Source organism: Ceratotherium simum, chromosome 30 (assembly GCF_057802395.1).
Source record: "Ceratotherium simum simum isolate JZ-2026a chromosome 30, ASM5780239v1, whole genome shotgun sequence".
Lineage (NCBI taxonomy): Eukaryota > Metazoa > Chordata > Mammalia > Perissodactyla > Rhinocerotidae > Ceratotherium > Ceratotherium simum.
The window spans coordinates 14,150,365-14,171,543 of record NC_141929.1 but is presented as its reverse complement, the minus strand read 5'-3'; the positions used below and the strand labels follow the sequence as shown (position 1 = coordinate 14,171,543).

The following is a 21,179-nucleotide window of genomic DNA, read 5'->3' as shown; positions in this document are numbered from 1 at the left end:
CATTTCCGATCCGCTCGGCTACGAGGGACTTCAAGAGACAAAGTGACTGTCAGTCCAAGAAGCCTTTGAATGCCCTGGCTAGAGTGCCTTTGGGCTGCGGACCCACGTGGGGCCACACCTGGCAAGGCGCCTCGACGGTAGAGAGAACCCCCGCGCTCCCCACACTCCAGCCGGGCTTGCCGCGCATCCGCGACATCCCGGTTCCACTTGCAGAAATCAACACGATCGGAGGCCCGAGTTCTACAGCGACACTGACAGACGCTGAGGCCTCCAGCTCGCCTCTATCTCGGCGGAGGCAAAGTGGCCCCAGGGGCGGGGCCTCGCGAGACCCAAACAAGGCCCACGTGTCAGGGGCGGGGCCACCGCAATGACGTCACGGAGCGCGCGTGCGCGAGTGGGTTCACGCGCTGGCGTACCCTTGCTGCAGGGCCGTAAAGCGCGGAAGGTCGCCGCGGTCTCCCGCTTCCCCGGAACTTTGTCCTCCCTCCGGCCCGCCCCCCTTCCCCTTCCCTGTCCCCCTGTCGGGCCCCGTGGTCCCGGGCAACTGTTGTGGCTGCGGCCCCGCTTCGGCCGGGGTGTTCCCGAGCGCGGAGCCCGTGCGGGCCCATGAGGTAAGGAGACAGCTGCGGGGCCGCGCGGGCCTTAGCGCGCCGGGACCCCCAGGCTCCCCTCAGTCCGCTTTGGTCTCGCTCAGGGGTGGCCCCGGCCGTCCCTCGTTTCCGGTCAGTTCTGCCTCGTCCTCCCGGGAAGGCGCGTCCTGGCGCCAAGACTCTGCCCGCCCGGGCCGGGAGGGGCCCCCCTGATCCACCTCAGCCTCTGCCGCTGTGCCCCGTCCGCCGGAGAGGGTCCGGGCGTCGGGGACCGAGCTCGGCTGCCTCGCACCGGCTCTTCCAGGCGTCCGCAGCTCAGCTCGGAAGCCCAGGGCGGTCGGGGTCACCTCACTGCCGGCTCCCCGCCTCGGGCTTGCACACCCCCGCAGCGCAGACGAGGCTTCTCTGCAGGTGAAATTTCCCGCGTGGAAACGTGTGGTCCGCTTGTGCTTTACTAACTATTAAGACGGCTGCAGAATAAGGCAGTGAAGTGCCCTGGGAAAATCTAGGCTAGGGCAGTGAGCTTTCTTCTTAATGTTTGATCCCTTGGGACAGACGTGAATGTCACTCAGGTTTGATTCAGGGGTCTTCAAGTCCGTTTCCCCCATGCGCGTAAGCATGTATCTGGGGATGTTCGCGGGGTGGGGGGCAAGGGTTTTCTAGTGCTAGGAATTTGTATTCATTTCTTGAACTTGCCTTTGATTTGGTACACTTGTTGAAAAATACAGCACCCTGGACCTGCAGGATCAGACTCTCCAGAGAGGGAGCCTGGGAGCGCGCCGGTGTGTGTGTGTGTGTGTGTGTGTGTGTGTGTGTTTAAGCAAGTGTCCCAGGTGGCTCTCTCCCTTCTCTCTCTCTCTTTTCTTTTTTCCTGAGGAAGAGTTGCCCTGAGCTAACATCTGTTGCCAATCTTCTCTATTTTGTATGTGAGCCGCCATCACAGCATGGCTACTGACAGACAAGTGGTGTAGGTTGGCTGAGGGGAACCAATGCTGGGCCAGGAGGCACGGAGGGCGCTGAACTTAACCTCTAGGCCACCAGGGCTGGTCCCCAGATGGCTCTTATGCTGAGGCAGGTGTGGGAAATGTTGTGTTAACCCGCCCATACTCCTCAGTCTTCCTCCTGACCAGCAACCCATTTGTACACTATGCTGCGACCATACAGAGGAACAACTCAGAGGGAGTTAGAGCTGTCCTCTTGTTCTTGCTGTGTAAGCAGGTCTGAGCATAACCGGCCCCAGTATTAAGGTTGTTTAGCAGAAATGCTGCTTCTTAGCAGAGAATATTATAGTCATTTAATTTTTTTTAATATAATTTCCTTTAAACCAGCGTACGCGTTTTATTTCTGTGTCTTTGACATCTTCACTTTCTTCTCTATTGACTTTACCTCCTTTGCTATCAAGCTTTGCCTTGGTTTTGCTGCCATACCTGTCAAATAGACTCTGGTGCCTTCCTTTCTTTCCGTGTTTGCATCCACTTTAAATCCTTTCCGCCACCCCACGCCCTTCACTAACTCTTTTAAAGGTCATGATGAATACAAGGTAAAAAATCCTTTTCTTGGTTCTTGTCACCCTGGGCGTTTAACATTGTTTGTTCAGTCTTGAAACTCATCTGTTACTATGTTTCTTCTCCCTGCTAGGGGATGTGCCTTGTGGTTCTGTGCTCACAGCTTCTTTCTTTCCTCATCTGGTCTTATTTTAAAGGTAGCGTGGAGTAATGATTAAATGGCAGACTCTAGTGCCAGGCTGGCAGGGTTTGAATGCTGGCTCTGCTGTTCGCCAGTATTATAGGATGTTGGGGGAGTCACTTCACTTCTCTGTGTCTCGGGTTTCTCAAGAGTAGAGTAAAAAATGTGATATCCATCTTATAGGGTTGTGAGGATTAAGTCAGTTCTATACATAACGTAAGGTCTGGCACAGTGTAACTACCTGTATCAATATTACCTTTTTCTTTTTTTAAAATTCTTTCAGGGGCCAGCCCCGTGGCGTATGATTAAGTCTGTGGCGCTCTCCTGCTGGCAGCACGGGTTCGGATCCGGGGCACGCACTGATGCACCGCTTGTCAGGCCATGCTGTGGCGGCGTCCCATATAAAGTGGAGGAAGATGGGCACAGATGTTAGCCCAGGGCCAGTCTTCCTCAGCAAAAAAAACACAAAAAAAAAAACCAAAAAAGAGGAGGATTGGCATGGATGTTAGCTCAGGGCTGATCTTCCTCACAAAAAAATAAAATAAATAAATAAATAAAATTCTTTCAGCTTGTTTAGATAGCCCCTCTAATCTGGGGGCCCTGCCTTGGATCTCAGAATCATCATTGAATGTTTTCCCATCTTCTTTGTTCTCTGTTCTCATTTGTTCATCATTTTGTATGTCGGAGGTGCCTAAGCTGAATCTAGGAAAACCATGATCAAGTTATAATTGGTCCCTGCTTTCAGAGAGCTCCATTATAATAGGGGACTAAAGCTACCACTTAACTGAGTGCTTCTTAGGTGCCAATTGTTGTGTTTTTCCTGTATCATCTGATTTAGTGTTTGCAGCAAAAATGGGAGGTACTTTTCTAGCCCATGTTGTAGATGAGGATCCTGAAGCACAGAGACTGAGTAACTTGCTCAAAGTCATACCGCTAATGAGAGGTAGGGGAGACTTTCAAACCTAGATCTGCCTGCCTCTCAAGGGCATATTCTCAGCTGGGTTGCTGTGTTGCTTCCCTGATTGGCAAACACCATTACCCAGCGTGGTAAGCTCTGTGCTGGGAGAACTGCAGGGTGTTATGGGAGAACATGGACGAGTTGAGCCTAGTGTTGGGGAAGACGGGGTGAGATAAGATGTCACATGGGCTGAGAGCTGAGGGGATTATCTTTATTTGGGGAGAGGGGTGGCAGGACCTATGCCAGTTAGAAGGAACAGTATGCACAAATCCTGGAGGTGAGAGGAAGAGTTCATGCCTGACATGTTTGAGGAGTTACAAACATGCCTGGCATGCAGGCATGCCTCGGAGATATTGCAGGTTTGGTTCCAGACCACTGCAATAAAGTGAGTCACACTAATGTTTTGGTTTCCCAGTGCAGATAAAAGTTATGTTTACTATACTGTAGTCTAAGTGTGCAATAACATTATGTCTGAAAAGCTAATGTACCTACTTTAGCTAAAAAATAACTTTATTGGTAAAAAATGCTAACCATCATGTGAGCCTTCAGCGAGTCACAATCTTTTTGCTGGTGGAGGGTCTTGCCTCCATGTTGTTGGCTGCTGACTGATCAGGGTGCTGGTTGCTGAAGGCTGAGGTGGCTGTGGCAGTTTCTTAAAATAGGACAACAGTGAAGTTTGCCACATTGATTGACCCTTCCTTTCATGTCGATTTCTCTGTAGCATGCGATACTGTTTGATAGCGTTTTCAAAATTAGAATCAATCTTCTCAAACCCTGCCGCTCCTTTATCAGCTATTTATGTAGTATTATAAATCCTTTGTTGTCATTTCAGCAGTTTTCACAGCATCTTCACCAGGAGTAGATTCCATCTCAAGAAACCACTTTGCCCATCCATAAGAAGCAACTCCTCATCCGTTCAAGTTTTATCATGAGATTGCAGCAATTCAGTTATATCTTCGGGCTCCACTTCTAATTCTAGTTCTCTTGCTGTTTCCACCACATTTGCAGTTACTTCCTCCAATGAAGTCTTGAACCTCTCGAAGTCATCCATGAGGGTTGGAATCAACTTCTTCTAAACTCCTGTTAATGTTGATATTTTGACCTCTTTCTGTGAATCACGAATGTTCTTAATGGCATCTAGAATGGTGAATCCTTTCCAGAAGGTTTTCAATTTACTTGCCCAGATCCGTCAGAGGATCACTATCTATGGCAGCTATAGCCTTACAAAATGAATGTTTTAAATAATAAGACTTGAAAGTTTAAATTACTCCTTGTTCCATGGGCTGCAGAATGGATGTTGTGTTAGCAGGCATGAACATAACATTAATCTTGTACGTCTCCATCAGAGCTCATGGGTGACCAGGTGCATTGTCAATGAGCAGTAATATTTTGAAAGGAATCTTTTTCTGAGCAGTAGGTCTCAGCAGTGGGCTTAGAATACTCAGTAAACCATGTTGCAAACAGATGTGCTGTCATCCAGACTTTGTTGTTCCATTTATAGAGCACAGGCAGAGTAGATTTAGCATGATTCTTAAGGGCCTAGGATTTTCGGAATGGTAAATGAGCATGGGCTTCAGCCTAAAGTCACCAGCTGCATTAGCCCCTAACAAGAGAGTCGGCCTGTCCTTTGAAGCCAGGCATTGACTTCTCCTCTCTAGCTGTGCAAGTCCTAGATGGCATCTTCTTCCAATGTAAGGCTGTTTCATCTGCATTGAAAATCTGTTGTTTAGTGTAGCCACCTTCATTAATTATCTTAGCTGGATCTTCTGGATAACTCGCTGTAGCTTCCACATCAGCACTTGCTGCTTCACTTTGCACTTTTATGTTATGGAGATGGCTTCTTTCCTTAAACATCTTGAACCAACTTCTGCTAGCTTCAAACTTTTCTTCTGCAGCTTCCTCACCCCTCAGCCTTCATAGACTTGAAGAGAGTTAGAGCCTTGCTCTAGATTAGGCTTTGGCTTAAGGGAATGTTGTGGCTGGTTTGATCTTGTATCCAGACCACTCAGACTTTCTCCATATCAGCAATAAGGCTGTTTCACTTTCTTATCATTTGTGTGTTCACTGGATAGCACTTTTATTTATTTATTTTTTTTGGTGAGGAAGACTCGCTCTGAGCTAACATCCATTGCCAGTCCTCCTCTTTTTGCTGAGGAAGACGGTCTCTGAGCTAACATCTGTGCCCACCTTCCTCTACTTTGTGCGTGGGATGCCACCACAGCATGGCTTGATGAGCGGTTGCATAGGTCCGCGCCCAGGATCCGAACCTGCGAACACCGGGCCGCCAAAGCAGAGTGCGTGAACTTAACCACTAAGCCACCAGGCTGACCCCTGGAGTAGCACTTTTAATTTCCTTAAAGAACTTTTCCTTTGCATTCACAAGTTGGCTGTTTGGTCCAAGAGGCCTAGCTTTTAGCCTGTCTCAGCTTTCGAGATCCCTTCCTCACTAAGCTTAATCACTTCTAGGTTTAAAGTGAGACTAAAGATTTAAAGTGAGAAAAGTACAACTCTTCCTTTCACTTGAAATCAAAAGGCCATTGGCCAGCCCCTGGCTTAGCGGTTAAGTGCGTGTGCTCCGCTGCTGGCGGCCCTGGTTCGGAACCCCGGGCGCGCACCGATGCACCGCTTCTCCGGCCGTGCTGAGGCCGCATCCATATACAGCAACTAGGAGGATGTGCAACTATGACATACAACTATCTACTGTGGCTTTGGGGGAAAAAATAAATAAATAAGACTAAAAAAAAAAAAAGAGAAAAATCAAAAGGCCATTGTAGGGTTATTAATTGGCCTAGTTTCAATATTTTGTGTCTCAGAGATAGGGAGGCCCAAGAAGAGGGAGGGAGGCGAGGGAGCGGCTGGGCAGTAGTGCAGTTAGAACATACACACATTTATTGATTAAGTTCGCTGTCTTATATGGGCATAGTTCATGGTGCCCCAAAACAATTACAATACTAACATCAAAGATCACGATCACCATAACAAATTTAGTAATATGAAGAAGTTTGAAATATTGCGAGAATTACCGAAATGTGACACAGAGACATGAAGGGAGCAATTGCTGTTGGAAAAACGGCGCCATTAGACTTGCTCAACACGATGTTGCCACAAACCTTCAATTTGTAAAAAATGCAATATCTGCAAAGCACAATACAGCGAAGTGCAAGAAAATGATACATGCCTATAGTTCTGTCTGGTTTGATGATAGTGTGAGAAGAGAGGAAAGAAGAGAAATGAGACCAGAGATAGGATATGAGCCAGAGCGTAAAGGATCTTGCCCTTCATATTAAGGAGTTTGACTTTCCTGAGAGCATTAGAAAGTCACTGAAGGGTTTTAAGCAGGGGCGTGATAGTATTTTCACTTTAGAAGACTTGCTCAGGCCCCTGTGTAAAGATCGTGGGATGTGGAGAGAATGGTGTGCAGATTAGAGGCTGGAAGCCCTGTTAGGAAACTTCTGCAGTAATCTGAATGAGAAGGGATGGTGATCTGTACTCAGGTAATGGCAGTGGAGATAGAAATAGATCAGTCAAAGGGAAATTTAGAATGTAGAATTGTTAGGCCTTGATGGACTGGATAGAGGAGATGAGAGAAAGGGAGGAATCCAGGATAACACCCAGGATTCTAGTATGTTGTGTCACTGAGGGACATAGGAAGTGGAGCGGATTTTGAGATTGAGGAAAATGCGTTTACCTTTTGGCTGTGCTCAGTTTGACCTATGGGAATCCAAGTGGAGATGGCCATTCTTCAGCTAGATATGCAGGTGTCAAGCTTAGGATGGCTGTGGGATAGGCCATCAGTCATGGTAGAAGAGGAGATCACCCCGGAGAGTGGTGGAACGAGAAGAGAAGCTGGTTCCGAGAGCCCTGAGGGACGTCAGCACATAAGGGATGGGCAGAGAGAAGCCAGCAAAGACTTGAGCAGGGAGGTAGGTGTCAAATAAAACAAGGAAAGAGTGTGTGAGTAGGAGGAGCAATCAGCAGTATTATCTGCTGCGGAGAGGTCAGATGAGATGCTGCCCAGAAAGTATCCTAGGAAATTAGCAACGTTAGCATTCTTGGTGAGATGAGTGTCAGAGGCGTGGCTGGGCAGAAGCCTGACCACTTCTGGTTCGGTAGAGGGTAGGATGGGGGAAAAGTGAAAAACACATAATATAAGCATTCTACACATTATTTGTCAAGTGAAAAAGCCAAGGCAGGCTGTGAAATACATGTTAACAGTAAATTTTTGCTTAACCAGCTGGGAGACTGTGCAATCACTAAGGTGTAAGAAAAGAAGGACTTAAGACAAAGGTGGTGGCAAACAAGTGGACATTGCTGCAAAAAAAAAATTGGGGGAAAATATCCTGAACACTGGTATTGCTTCTCTTTGTGTGGTGCGAAATCTTAATTTCCTCCTGTATTTGAGTTTTTGCAAAGACCATAATTTTTATAATTTAGAACTTAAAATGCTGAGGAGAAGGAGGGGAAACATTGAAGGTACATGAAAGAGGGAGGACAGTTGATGGAGGTGGAGAAGGAAGGAGTGGGATCCAGGGCTCTTGTGGAGGGACTGACTTTTGACCCTGTGACAGAAGGAAGAGATGCTTGCAGATGCAAGTAGGTTTATAGGTGGAGTTTCAGGGAATGAGAAGAGACAGGTTATGTTCTTAGGATGAAGGAAGAAAGGAGGTGGGGTCAAAGATTGGGAGAGGTCAAAGATTGGGTTTAGAACCTGAACGTAGACAGATCTGCCTGTGGCTTAACATGCAGTAGCTGGAGCTGGGTAGGGGTGCCCGCTAGTGTAAGCCACAAAGAAACAGGGTGTTTTTCAAGCATGACCAAGTGGTGGTAGTTTGGAGACGACGATGTCGAGGAGCCTACCTCTTGATGGTGAGGTCAGTGGAACAGGGCTGGTCATGTGGCAGCGGCAGTTCCCTCAGAAGAGCCACATTTCCATTGAGACAGAAGGTGGAGAGAACATTAGCGAAGAGGTGGGTGTTTAGCTTTGGAAAGGAAGTTCTAGAGGGCACAGTGGAGAGGTTTGGAGGGAGGAAAGCAGAGAGAGAGGTTGGGTCAGGGGAGAGAAATTGGTCATGTGGAGATTACAGGAAGACTAGCTGTGTGGAGAAGCTTCTATCTTGAGACAGAGTTCTGCAGGGACCGAGGACGTAAGGCATGGTGGCAACCACAAGGTGGCCAAAATAATCATCTCCAGTTGGATAGGATTGCTCTTGAGATGCAGTCTGTGAGTGCATTGGTCACAGGTCTGAGAGTCCTCTCTGATGAACAGGTGTCAATACTTTGACTTTAGACAACTTGGGCTGATCGAGGAGCTGATTGTGGGTCCTGAGGCTGGTAGTGGAGGTGGTGGTGGGCTTATAGCCATGTGCTGCCCTGATGTCCACTTCTATGCCACCACTCTTGTCTTAAGTCCTCATCTTCTTATACTTCAATGACTGCGTGGTCTGCTAGCAGATCTTTCTTCAGTTTCTTGAAACCTGAATAATCCTCTGTTTTGCTGTTAGGTTAATTTTCTTAAAACCCTGCCTGTGTCACATTCAGCCTGTAGTAATTCATTATGGTATACTGGACCAAGTCAGACTAAGTATCCAGAGTCTTTCATGGTCTGGCTCCACCTCCCTTCGGTTCCTGCTACCCGGCACTCATAGACACTGAGGCCTTCAAGCCAGGTCCCCTACTGTCATCCACAAGCAGAGATGGTCAGACTTGGTCTGTAACTTTATTATGTGTGCTTCCCGTCTCTCTCTGTCCAACTTTTACCCCTCCAGGGCTCAGCTTAAGTCCTGCTTTCTATGTGATCCCTCCCTTGGTGGCTGTGGCCTATACTCTTTTCCTTCTCTAACTTATGATGGTTATTGTCCTGTAGAAATGTGTGCGTGGTTACAGCCTGTGACTTGTGTGTTTAAGTGATAAGCCTAACATGACTAATCTTCCTCTGCTTTTCAGGAAGAGGCATCTTGTACCTTAAGTCTCCACCACATTGTCTGTGGAAACAGGAGGCATGCATCCTTCACTTGGGCCTGGGATCCTCTCTTTCCTTCCCTGGGACCTCATTCTTTGTTATTGCTTCTCCTTTCTCTCCCATCTCTTTCCCTTTTACTGGGTCATCCCACCAGCAGTGAAATATTCTTAATAGCTCCCGTTTTTAAAGCAAGCAATAACCTTGCTCTACCCCACATTCTTCTCTCGCTTCTGTCCCATTTTTCTGCTCCCCTTCAGAGCAAAATGTAATGGAGCTGTCCCCACTCCCTCATCTCACTTACTCCTCAATTTGCTCTTGTCTGTATTTCGTCCCTACTGCTCCCCTGAAAATGTTCTTCTTGAGGACACCAAGGACCTGTGTGTTGTCAAATCCCAGTGGACCCTTGGCCATCTTGCTCCACCTCTCAGCACCCTCTTTAGTTAACCACTCTTGAAACACTTTCGTCTCCCGGCTTCTGTGACACCACTCACTGCCCAGTTTTCTTTCTATCTTATTAACTACTCCTTCTCTGTGTCTTTATCCACTTTTCTTAATCGGAACACTATGCTAGTCTGCCACAGCATTCAGTCCTGTCCCTAGTCCTTTCTTTCTCTTCCCAATCTTAAATGCTGGGGAACCTCAGAGTCCTTCTTGTGCCTTGAAATGCTGGGGCTTTAAATACTGTATATCTGCTAATGACTCCCAAACCTCTTCCCCAGGTTTCAGGCTTGTATATCCAGTGGCTTCTTGGTGTTTCCACGTGGGTGCCTGACGGCTATCTCGCACTTAACATCTAAGTGTGGAACATTTGATTGTACACACACACAGTCTTACCCCTCACACCCTCCCTCCTGTACACTCTCCTTCCCTGCCTCCCTCTTCCCAATCCTTCACACTATAGGATGTGGCCCCAGTTGCTTAACCCAGACACTTAGCCATCATCCTTATTTCTCCCTTTTTCCCATTTTAACATCCACTTTGTTGGCAAGTAAGTTCTATCATTTCTACTTCCAAAACAATCCAGTCATTTCTCTGTGTCCACTGCCGCCATCCTTGTCTACATTGATATCCCCCTTGGACTACTGCAATAGCTTCCTAACTCATCTCTGCTTTTCCTCTCGTTCTACGATCCACTCTCCACCATGGAGCCAGACTGATCTTGGAAAAACGTTATCAGATCATTTCATTCCTTGCTTTAGTATTTTCCTTTGCACTTAGAATAAATCCCCACTCCTCTTGATGGCATCCAAGGACTGTGTATAACTGGTTTGTGCCTGCCTCTCCACTTTGTCTTAGATCATCTCCCCCTCGCCATCATGCTGTGGGCATGCTGGCCTACTTTCTGTGCTTGGAGTCATCAAGGTCTGTCTCACTTCAGGGCCTTTGCACACGCTCACTCCTCTGTCTGGAACACTCATAAAGCCAGTTCCTTTTCATCCATCAGGTCTCTTCAAATGTCACCTTCGTTCCTGACCATCCTCTTTTAATATGCCGCTAGTTACTCCATCACATTAGCCTTGTTACTTGTTTTATTTGTGTATTAGCTGCCCCTCCCTCATACACACACACTTACACACCCTCACACACTCTCTCTTTCAAATGTAAGTTGCATAAAGGCACGGCCCTCCTCACTGTTGTTTAATGCTGTATCTACACCTAGCAAAGTGTCTGGAACTCAGTAGGTCCTGAAATATTTGCTGAATGAATGGTTATTGTTCTTTGTTGCATCCTTTTCTCATTAATCCTATGCACTGAGTACAATGGAATGAAATATGTTTGGTTTTCTCTGTCCAGTTTGAATCCTTGGGATCTCCTTCTTAGCTGAGTGAGAGCACATCTCCCAGTAGCTGACAAACGTGATGTTTTACCGGTTGCTTTCGGTGGTCCCAAGACAAAGAACCAGCAGAGGATGGCAGAAGTGGTCCTCAGCCAGAAGTGGTGCGTCAGCTGCCAAGGCTCATTCTGTCGCCCTGCCTGCCCAGGCACAGGTGGTCATCTGTGGTGGTGGAATTATGGGCACATCTGTGGCCTATCACCTCTCTAAGATGGGGTGGAAGGATGTTGTCCTTTTGGAGCAGGGCAGGTAAGGATTGAACTGGATGTGGCTTGGGGCCACGCTGCACTAATTGTATGGGCCTCCCTCATTCCTTCTCCTCTCGGTAATACTGTCCCACCAGTAGCTAATCAGCGTTGCTAAGTCGCATGAGAAGAATCACAGAAAGGTGAAATCTCCTGTACTTTGTTTTGCCATGCCTAACACTTGTGTCTTCTGGTTTTTAGAGAGGTGGCCGATCTAAAGGATGTGTTTTTTTCAGGTTCACAGCACATCTTATCTTGTTCTCTTTGTTGGAGTCATACAGCAACATAAATCCTTGGCTCAGGAGCTCCCTCTATGAGCCGAAATGAAGTTGGCTACTTTTCTGTATTTCTGTTCCTCTTTTTCATCTAATTAACTTGTTTTGGAACAGTTTTAGATTTACAGAACAATTGCAAAGATAGTACAGAGTTCCCGTATGCCTCCCACCCAATTTCACATATTATTAACATCTTACATTAGTATTAATGTTTCAGTTAATGAACCAATATTGATAGATCATTATTAACTAAAGGTCCTACTTTATTTGAATTTTTTCACTTTTACCCTAATGTCCTTTTTTTGTTCCAGGCTTTTTATGTTCTGTTGCCTACCACAAATTGGACAACATTTTTACAATTTAAATGGCATTTATTTCTGACTAGGCGATACATTTACATGATTCAGAATTGAAAATTGTAGAAGACTGTACAGGGAAAAGTCTCCCTCCCATCCCTGACCTCTCACTGCAAGTTTACCTTGCTGGAGGCAAGTTAACGTCCTTGTGTATTGTTCCAGATACCCTCTACATGTATCAGCAAATATGTATTGCTCAGTGTATGTATATGAATATAGGTATTCACTTTTTTTTCCTCTTTTTTATACGAGTGGTAGCGTACCTTAAGCACTGCTTCTCACCTTGCTTTTTTCATTAGGATTGTTCCTTATTGGTCCATAAAAGCTTTCTCATTCCTTTTTATGGCTGTATAGTGTCCCGTTGTATAGGTGAACCCCAAAATTTGAAATTGGCCTCATGTCAATGGATATTTAGGTTGTTGCCATCTTTTGATATAACAAACAATGCTATGATGAGGAACCCTGAACTTGTTGCAGTCACACATATCTGAGTCTACCTAATGGCATTTTGCATCCATCCTGCAGGCTGGCTGCTGGCTCTACGAGGTTTTGTGCTGGCATCCTAAGTACTGCCAGGCACTTGGCCATTGAGCAGAAGATGGCAGACTATTCAAACAAACTCTACCATCAGTTAGAACAAGAAACTGGGATCCAAACAGGTAAGCAGGTAATCTACCATTTACTGGTCTGCCTGTCCCCCAGACTCTTTTACTCAGTACTGTGTCTGGTCCTACCCCATGTTTGCCTGGTGATTTGATAAATCAGATTTGAGTTTTGGTCTAGGCTCTGCCACTAGTCAGGAGTTTTACCTTGGGCAAATCACTTAGGTTGCTGAGGTGTCTTCAAATTCGTGTCTATAAACTGAGGGGATTCAATCAATATCCCAGATCCATTTCAGATGCTATAATTCTTATGATATGGAAGTTTTCCTGGGCCATTTCCTGTATATTTCACTCATTGAAGTATAGTAAGTGGCAACACTTGGCTCCTAAATGAAGAGGAGGAGGAAGAACTTAAGTTTAGGTGCTGGGTAGTTAAATATGGTTTGACCCACTGAACTTCACCAATTGCTAGTGAGGATGTTTCTGACTAAAAAGCTTAAACATAAGTCATGCGTCACTTGAACAACGGGGATACATTCAGAGAAATGTGTCGTTAGGCGATTTCCTCACTGTACAAACGTCATAGAGTGCACTGAAGGGGAGCAAAATTTGCCACCCCAAAATGTGTCTCTTTAACATGAGGATTACTTTAGGCTGATTATTTTTAAGAAACAAAGGACTCAGAAAGTTTTTCTTGTTACCTCGCCCTTAACTGCCTAAAAGGGTTCAGATTAAAAAAACCCTGTCTGAGGAAGTGAGCTAGCACTTTAGCATAACATGAACTAGGCGATAGACAGGGAGGAACCTAGAAAAGCCTGTTTGTTGGGCTCCTCTTTGTGTTCTTCTGTTTCTGTGTGGCCAAACAAACACTTGTTTTCCAGACGTTTGCTCCTTTTCACCTACCTGTGAATTGCCTTCCTTCCCTTTGAGGTCCCTGACTCCCTCCACCCCCAACATCTTCTTTTGTCTTTAGCTGAGGATGGTATTTAAGCTGAGGGCTTTGGCCATTTTGGCAAGTTACTCGGTTTTCCTGGGTTCCTCCCATGAATACTCGTTATTAAACTTTTGTTTGTTTTTCTCCTGTTAATCTGTCTCGTGTCAATTTAATTCTTAGACCAGCCAGCAGAACCCAGAAGAGTAAAGGAAAATTTCTTCTCCCCTACAGTACTTACACAAACCTGGATGGTGTAGCCTACCACACACCTAGGCTATACGGAACTAATCTTCTGGGACCACCGTCATGTATGTGGTTCACTGTTGACTGAAACGTTGTTATGTAGCACATGACTCTATACGTCTCCTTATCTGTGTAATCAGGGGGAAAAAGACACAGGGAATTATAAGCTAAATAGTACTGGAATAAGTAGGAACTGTTCCAAGAACAGGAAGACTAATCTACACTATGGTCCCATACAATAACAAGGTAGAAAGACAGGTGATGAATTAGCCAGAAGCCCAGAGTTGAGCCTAGCCTCATGGCTGATGAAAGTGTTTGGTGACCACACTAATTATCATGAGGGGGCAGCAAGGCCCAGTGATGAAATTCAGGACACTTGCATATGTGAGGGTTGCTCTTTTGAAGACCTTGCATAATTCAAACCACAGATAATTCAAGACCAATCCTGACAAAGGGATAGTAGCTTTTTCTGTTTGCCAACTAAAGTGACTCTGCCATGTGATCATCGTGCAAGCACAGTTTATAGTTTACTTTGCCAGCCAACTTAGAAAGTATGTGACATATGACGCAATTTTAATTGGGGGAGGTGAGATTTGAATTTTGATCAGAAGGTAAGGTGTTCTAACATTTCTGTTTCGTATAATTCATACTTTCATAAGACGTAACCTTATTTGTAAATTGTAAATTAAGACTGAATGTCTGGTAACTAGGACTTGATAGACATGGAAGTGGAGAGAGGAGATGCCAGAAGACGAACTAGAAAGAGGCAGGGAAGGAAGAGGCTGTATATTCTTGGCCACACAGGCAGGGCCGGGACTAGGGGGAGGCAAGCATGGCTCCTAGGCCGACCCTGCACTGGCACAATGCTGAGAGTGAGTGCTTCCTTCATGGGGTGCCGTAGGCGCTCACTGGCCTCACCCTGGTCCCTGCTCGGTATATAAGCCTGACTCCCCATGGTGTCATCGAATTTGGCCAGGCGTCCTTTTGTGAGGCAGGGGCTCTGGAGTGAATATAGTAAAAGTAGTTCCTGATGCTACACTGTCGCTGGCTTTTACTAGGGAAGATGCCTGCTACAGGCAGGACAGGCAGTCAACAGCCCCTTTTGGTTGGATTTAATTTGATGGCAACAGCGTACCTCAATCGTCAGGTATTAACTAGGGTTTGATAATGGGCCCAGAGATAGAACTGCTCACTCCCAGTCCACTGGGTTCAGTTAGTAGTGCTTGCTGAGCCTTGCATTGCTCAGCTGGTTGGATTCCAGAGGAATCAGGGTCTTAGGCTTCTTTCCTGTAAGGTAACTTAGCCTAGCGTTCATTCCAGGTCACCCTCTGGAACCCCTTATTTGGCCTGACTTCTCCTTGATGCTTGTGGGGCAGTGAGGAGTCAGGCAAGGGAGAGTAGGGGCATCACCCTCAATCTATCACCCCCTTTATAGTTCACCAGTTGTGCAGTGAAAGATGACCTAGGGGCTTCCCTGATGGAGAATTCTGTTATCTGGCAGAATGTACAGGTGTGCACTACCATGATCACTTCATTCAGCGGACTGCTTTTGAGTCATAAATAAAGATAAGTGACATATATGTACAACCTAGATTTAATGATAAGATATTATTTGCTAATCTTCTGAAAATAGTTCATTTACATGAGGTGTATGTTAACTACTTTTTAATCAGAATTACTGGATCACTCCAAGAGTCCTCCTTCCCTGGGTGTGCAAATATTAGTTTCTGGAGTGCTTCAATTTGCGTGTGATATAACTTTTGTCAGGTGAATGAATGTGATAATCTAAAAGTTGTAATAATCTTTTGAAAGTATTCCATATATTATTTGATCTAATAATAAGGAAAGGTCATTCTTTTACAGACGAAGGAAGCTAGATGCAGGGAGATTAAGCCAGTTTTCCAAGTCAGTGATAAATCAATTTTTAAAAATTACTTAGTAGGTTAAAAGGAACTTTTAAAAAGTTTTAAATGTAAGTTATGTATTCATTATAATAAATGTGAACAATACAGAAATATAAAAAATAAAAAGTGAAAATCTTTTCTCCCCACAGAATACCCACCAAAAGGTTATCACTCTATTTGTACCCTGTTAGACTTCTTTTTTTGTGTGTGTGTATACCGGCATACTTTTTTTAACCAAAATGAGATTCTATTAAGCATGTTATTATATACCATGTTTTTTCCACTTAACGATGTTTTGTACAAAAATATACATGCACAAGATTACTTATTGTAACACTATTTAATTGCAAATGTAGGGACTGCAAATTTAAATGTCCATGCATACGAGATTGGTTGGCTAAAATGTGCATCCACACAAAGGAGAACTGGGTAGATGGAAAAAGAATGAGGAAGCTCTCTGTGAACTGCTTGCTATGGAGTGATTTCTGGGATACATTGTTAAATGAGAAAAACAAAGTATAAAAAAGTACATACAGTGTGCTACTTTTGTGTAAGAAATAAGAATAAGAAAATATGCGAGTATATACTTATTTCTGCAAAAAAAGAAATACATACAGGAAGGATAAAGCAGAAACTCCTGAGGGTGGATACCTTCACAGGGTGAGGGGGAGAATAGGGTGTGGCAGGGGGGCCGTAGAGAGTAGTGATATTTCTCAGTTTACTTTGTGTAGTTTGACTTTTAGAACCATGTTAACATTTTGGATACTCAGATATAAAATAAATCATCAAGAGGAGGAACCTCCAGTGGAATACTACCAGAAATAAGGGAACGCAACTGCAGTTCACGTGAATCACAACTACACCACAGGGGAAAGAACTCACCTGGGGGACTTTGACCACAACACTTTGACTGTGGACCGTCAGTCTAAAGACTAAAAGAAATGTGAACAAACATTGACCTCAAATAAGCAAGTTTCTTTTTCGCAGTGGGATGGACAGTGCTGCTTTCTGCGTTTTCTAGAATTAGTGAGGATAAAGGGAGCCAGGTTTCTCACAGTTGGAGAAAGAGTCACAGATGGGGAAAGGAGGATAACTAGAATGACTCCTGTGGTGTGAGATTGGGATTGAAGATGTTGTCAGTATTAAGTCGTGGATTTTAGGAAGAGTGAGAAGTCCCAAGGGGACGATTTCCAGCTGTCAGCTGAGAGGGCTCGGAGGCAATGGCACCACAATAGCGTGAGCACACCTAGCGCCCAGATCTTGGCTTCAAAAGACATTCTCACCTAATGGGAAGCTTTAGAGCTTCTCGAAGAAGTGACTGATTCCTTGCTGGGGCTGGGAAAGTACAAAGTAGTGCACTGGGAACTTTTTATTGTGTCAGAAAGTAAGGAAGTGCTCCCAAAATGATGGAGACATGTCAAAGGACAGAGGAGCCAGTTTGAACGGACTCATCCTCGTCAAATCTGGGATAATTTGAGCAAGAAAATAGGAGCTATGGATTATAACCCACTGTGTAAAATAGGAGTCCATATTGATAAAATAAGTCCAACAATAAATTGGAAAGAAGAGAAAAGTCTACCTTACTGAGGAATGCCAACTAATAAATGTAAAGGAATGATGATGGAATTAGAAAATCACCGTTTGGCCTCCATCATAGTAATAATTATTTCAGACAAGACTCTCCAATGGATGCTATAACTACTGGGTGAAATTAAAGAGGAAACAGGATATTTAACTAGTCTAAAAGTATCTCCCCACCAGTTACTTGTTGATCACAAAGGGAAAAATAGTCACTTTACAGTGGAAAAACATGGCAGATACTGCCTTAAGTACAGGATCAAAGTTAACATCACCAGTAGTGGGACAGTCATTATGGAAGGAAAGAGCATCACTTCTGGGGTATTCCTGCTAAAAAAGCATAACCTGCATCTGATGGTGAGGAACCATCAGGCAAATCCAAAGTGAGAGATGTTCTACAAAACATCTGACTTGTACTCTTCAAAAATATCAAGGTCAAGAAGAGAAAGAATGAGGAATTGCTCTAGACTGAAGAAGACTCGAGAGACATGACAACTATATGCAGTGTTGGACCCTGGACTGGATCCTGGGCTGAAGGTACAAAGAGCTATAAAGGACATCTTTAAGACAATTAGTGAAATTTGAGTATGGACCATGGATTAGATAATAGTATTGTATCAGTGTTGATTTCCTGATTTTGATAACTGTATTGTGATTCTATAAAAGAATGTTTTTGTTCTTAGGAAATGCACACTGAAGTAGTTAAGAATAAGGGTACAGTGTCTACAACTCCCTCTCAAATGCTTCAGGAAAAAAAGATGTGTATGTGGAGAGGGAGATGGGGGGGGAGAATATGAATGATAAAGAAGGCAAAATGCAAACAATTGGCGATTCTGAGTAGAGTGTCAGGAGCTCTTTGTACTGGCCTTCCAACTTTTCCCTAAGTTTGGAATTAAAATGAAAAGTTACTCTTCCCCCCCAAAAATCACTTAGGGAGCTTTTAAAATGGCCGGTGCAGGGTTCCCACCTTCAAAGATTCTAGTTCATAGTTCAGTTTGTTGGTTTGGGATGTGGCCTTGGGCATGTAAATTTTGAAGCTTCTTAGCTGATGTGCCTCCAGGCTTGCGAGGGAATCATTGCACGTTGGAATTACCTGTGTCCAGGCCTCACCCCAGACCCACAGAATCAGAATCTTGGAGCGTCAGGCCCAGGCCCAGGCAATTTTTTAAAACTTCCCAGGTGATTCTTAATGTGCAGGCAGGCCTGAAAACCACTGACTTACCTAAAACTGAAATTCAACTGACAAGGCATAGTCTTCATCTCCGAGGCTCCTCTCTCTGAACTGACCAAATATATTGGCTTATGTTTTCAAAGTTAGACAACTGCCTGCTTGCTTCCTTCAAGCTATCCAAATCCTGCCTGGCCTTAAATATCCTGATACATCAGTACTTCATGCAGCATCCATTCCAGACCATCCAGCCCACATGGATCTTGTCTCTCCAAGCTTATATGTTACCTTTTGTCAGTGCTATTCATGTAACAATTGATCATGTGCTCTTTGGATCTGGAATTATTTCTCTGTTATGTGTTCATTTTGTGTTGCCTCAAATACAGTATCATTTTTTTAATAGTTGAATAAAAGTTAAATAGTATTGTAGGCTGCTCTCCAAATCAGCACATATAATAAGTCTGTTCCATTCTCTGTAACTGCAGAGTAATGTTCCATAGGATGTGCATTCCATAGTTTGTTTATCCATTTTCCCATTACCTGACATTTATAGGTTTCCTTTTTTTCTCTTTATAAATAATGATTCAGTAAAAATCCTTGTCTGTGTATCCTTATTTTCTCTTGCTATTTCTAAAGGATAGATTTCTAGAAGATGGATAATTTGGGCCAAGGGTGTACGTATTTTAAACTGTGATAGGTATTGCCAAATCGTCCTCCAAGAGGGTTGTATCCTCTCACCATCAGTGCGTGCGAGCACCTATGTCTTTCCAGTCTTCTCAGTATTGGGTATTTTACTTTTTGCTAATCTGGGAGGTGGAAAAAGTTATCAGCTTCTAATTTACGTCTCTTTCAGTTAAAGATTATTGTGTAGGTTTATTGGCCATTTTTATTTCTCCTTTGACTTGCTTTTTAATGTCCTGTGTCTACCTTTTTTTCTTATTGACTTGTGAAAGTTCTATTTTATGGCTCTTAACCTTTGACACCAAATTATATGTCAGAATTGCTCTAGACCAAACTTTAAAAGTCCTCTGGGGGAAAATAGTGGAATTTTAATCTTGTTAATGGGTGATACGTTGTTCTGATATGTAGGTCTGTTTTGGTGAGCATGATTTAACGTAGTATAACATGACATATTCTGTAGGTTCAAATACAGTGGTATTCTCCTAGATGCAGCCTTTGGTAGTGAGTAGAAAATCACCGCTGAACCCTTTGTCTGTCTTAGGGTGAAATTCAGAGAGTGATGAGCCCACAAGTCACTGGCCTAGATCACTGCAGTAGTCTGGTATATCTACTAATTTTAAAAAACAGCCTGCAAAATTTCAGTTCTCTAAGCTGGGACATTCTTGTCATGTCAGTAAAAGGCACACAGGCACACCTCGGAGATATTGCGGGTTCCGTTTCAGACCACCACAATAAAGCAAATATTGCAATAAAGTGAGTCACACTAATTTTTTGGTTTCCCAGTGCAGATAAAAGTTACGTTTACTATGCTGTAGTCTATTAAGTGTGAAATAGCATTATGTCTAAGAAACTAATGTACATACTTTAGTTAAAAAATACTTTATTGGTAAAAAATGCTAAGCGTCACCTGAGCCTTCAGCGAGTCATAATCTTTTTGCTGGTGGAGGGTCTTGCCTCAATGTTGATGGCTGCTGGCTGATCAGGGTGCTGGTTGCTGCAGGCTGGGGTGGCTGTGGCAGTTTCTTAAAATTAGACAACAACGAAGTTTGCCGCATCAGTTGACTCTTCCTTTCACAGACGACTTCTCCGTAGCATGCGATGCTGTTTGATAGCATTTTACCCACAGAACTTCTTTCAAATTGGAGTCAGTCCTCTCAAATAAATGCTGCTACTTTATCAACTAACTTTTTGTAATATTATAAATCCTTCGTTGTCATTTCAACAGTCTTCACAGCTTCTTCACCAGGAGTAGATTCCATCTCAAGAAACCACTTTCTTTGCTCATCCATAAGAAGCAACTCCTCATCCGTTCAAGTTTTATCATGAGATTGCAGCAGTTCAGTCAAATGTTCAGGCTCCACTTCTGATTCTAGTTCTCTTGCTGTTTCCACCACATCTGCAGTTTCTTCCTCCAGTGAAGTCTTGAACCTCTCAAGGTCATCCAGAAGGGTTGGAATCAACTTCTTCCAAACTCCTGTTAATGTTGATATTTTGATCTCTTTCCGTGAATCACTAATGTTCTTAATGGCATCTAGAATGGTGAATCCTTTCCAGAAGGTTTTCAATTTGCTTTGCCCAGATCCGTCAGAGGATCACTATCTATGGCAGCTATAGCCTTACAAAGTGTATGTCTTGGAGTGATGTCAGTGTCATGGCGGAGTGAGCTTTCCCGTAAACTCTTCCCCCGATAAGATACAACAAAAGGAACAGTCACAGACCAACAACAGAATCCTAGACAGTGAAAAGCAAGATCGGAAAGATCCACACTGCCGCACTTCTGAGAGTGGAATGTGCTGGGCCCCCGGAGGAAGTGAGGAGAGGTAAGGAGAACTCCTTTCCCTCCCCATCGGATCAGCGATCCCGGTCCGTGCGGCTCCCAGAGAGCGGGGAGGGGCGTCCCTCTGCAGGGAAACCGTAGCTCTTCGGGCTCTCTCAGCCAGTGGGAAACTCCCACACAGAGGACTCAGAACTGCTATGGGGTACCATCAACATCTGAGCACCCCAGAGAGCGGATAACGAGGGGCGAACGAGAAGCCTCCCGTGCCAGAGACCCAGCAGGCAAAAGAGAGAGCCCCCCCACCCGCAAACCAAACCCTGCAGCTCAGCTGACGAGACCAGACCAAGCGACCCCGCGGATCGCAGCGAAAAACCGGGGCAGAGCGCAGG

General features: G+C 44.6%; 1 protein-coding gene across 3 annotated transcripts in view; it reads left to right on the top strand.

Annotated features, from left to right (window-relative positions):
• Positions 1 to 427: 427 nt before the first annotated feature.
• The window catches only part of PDPR (pyruvate dehydrogenase phosphatase regulatory subunit), a 54,492-nt gene continuing 33,740 nt past the window's right edge, over positions 428 to 21,179 (top strand). The window contains exons 1-3 of one of the 3 annotated variants that reach the window (XM_087419937.1): positions 428 to 611; positions 10,988 to 11,276; positions 12,429 to 12,562. In XM_087419937.1, the coding sequence (XP_087276063.1) occupies positions 11,053 to 11,276; positions 12,429 to 12,562 (358 nt within the window). In that variant the 5' untranslated portion in view covers positions 428 to 611; positions 10,988 to 11,052. Of the gene's footprint in view, positions 612 to 832; positions 1,002 to 10,987; positions 11,277 to 12,428; positions 12,571 to 21,179 lie in introns of those variants that run through there. The other 2 variants (XM_087419938.1, XM_087419939.1) reach the window with 2 other exon arrangements.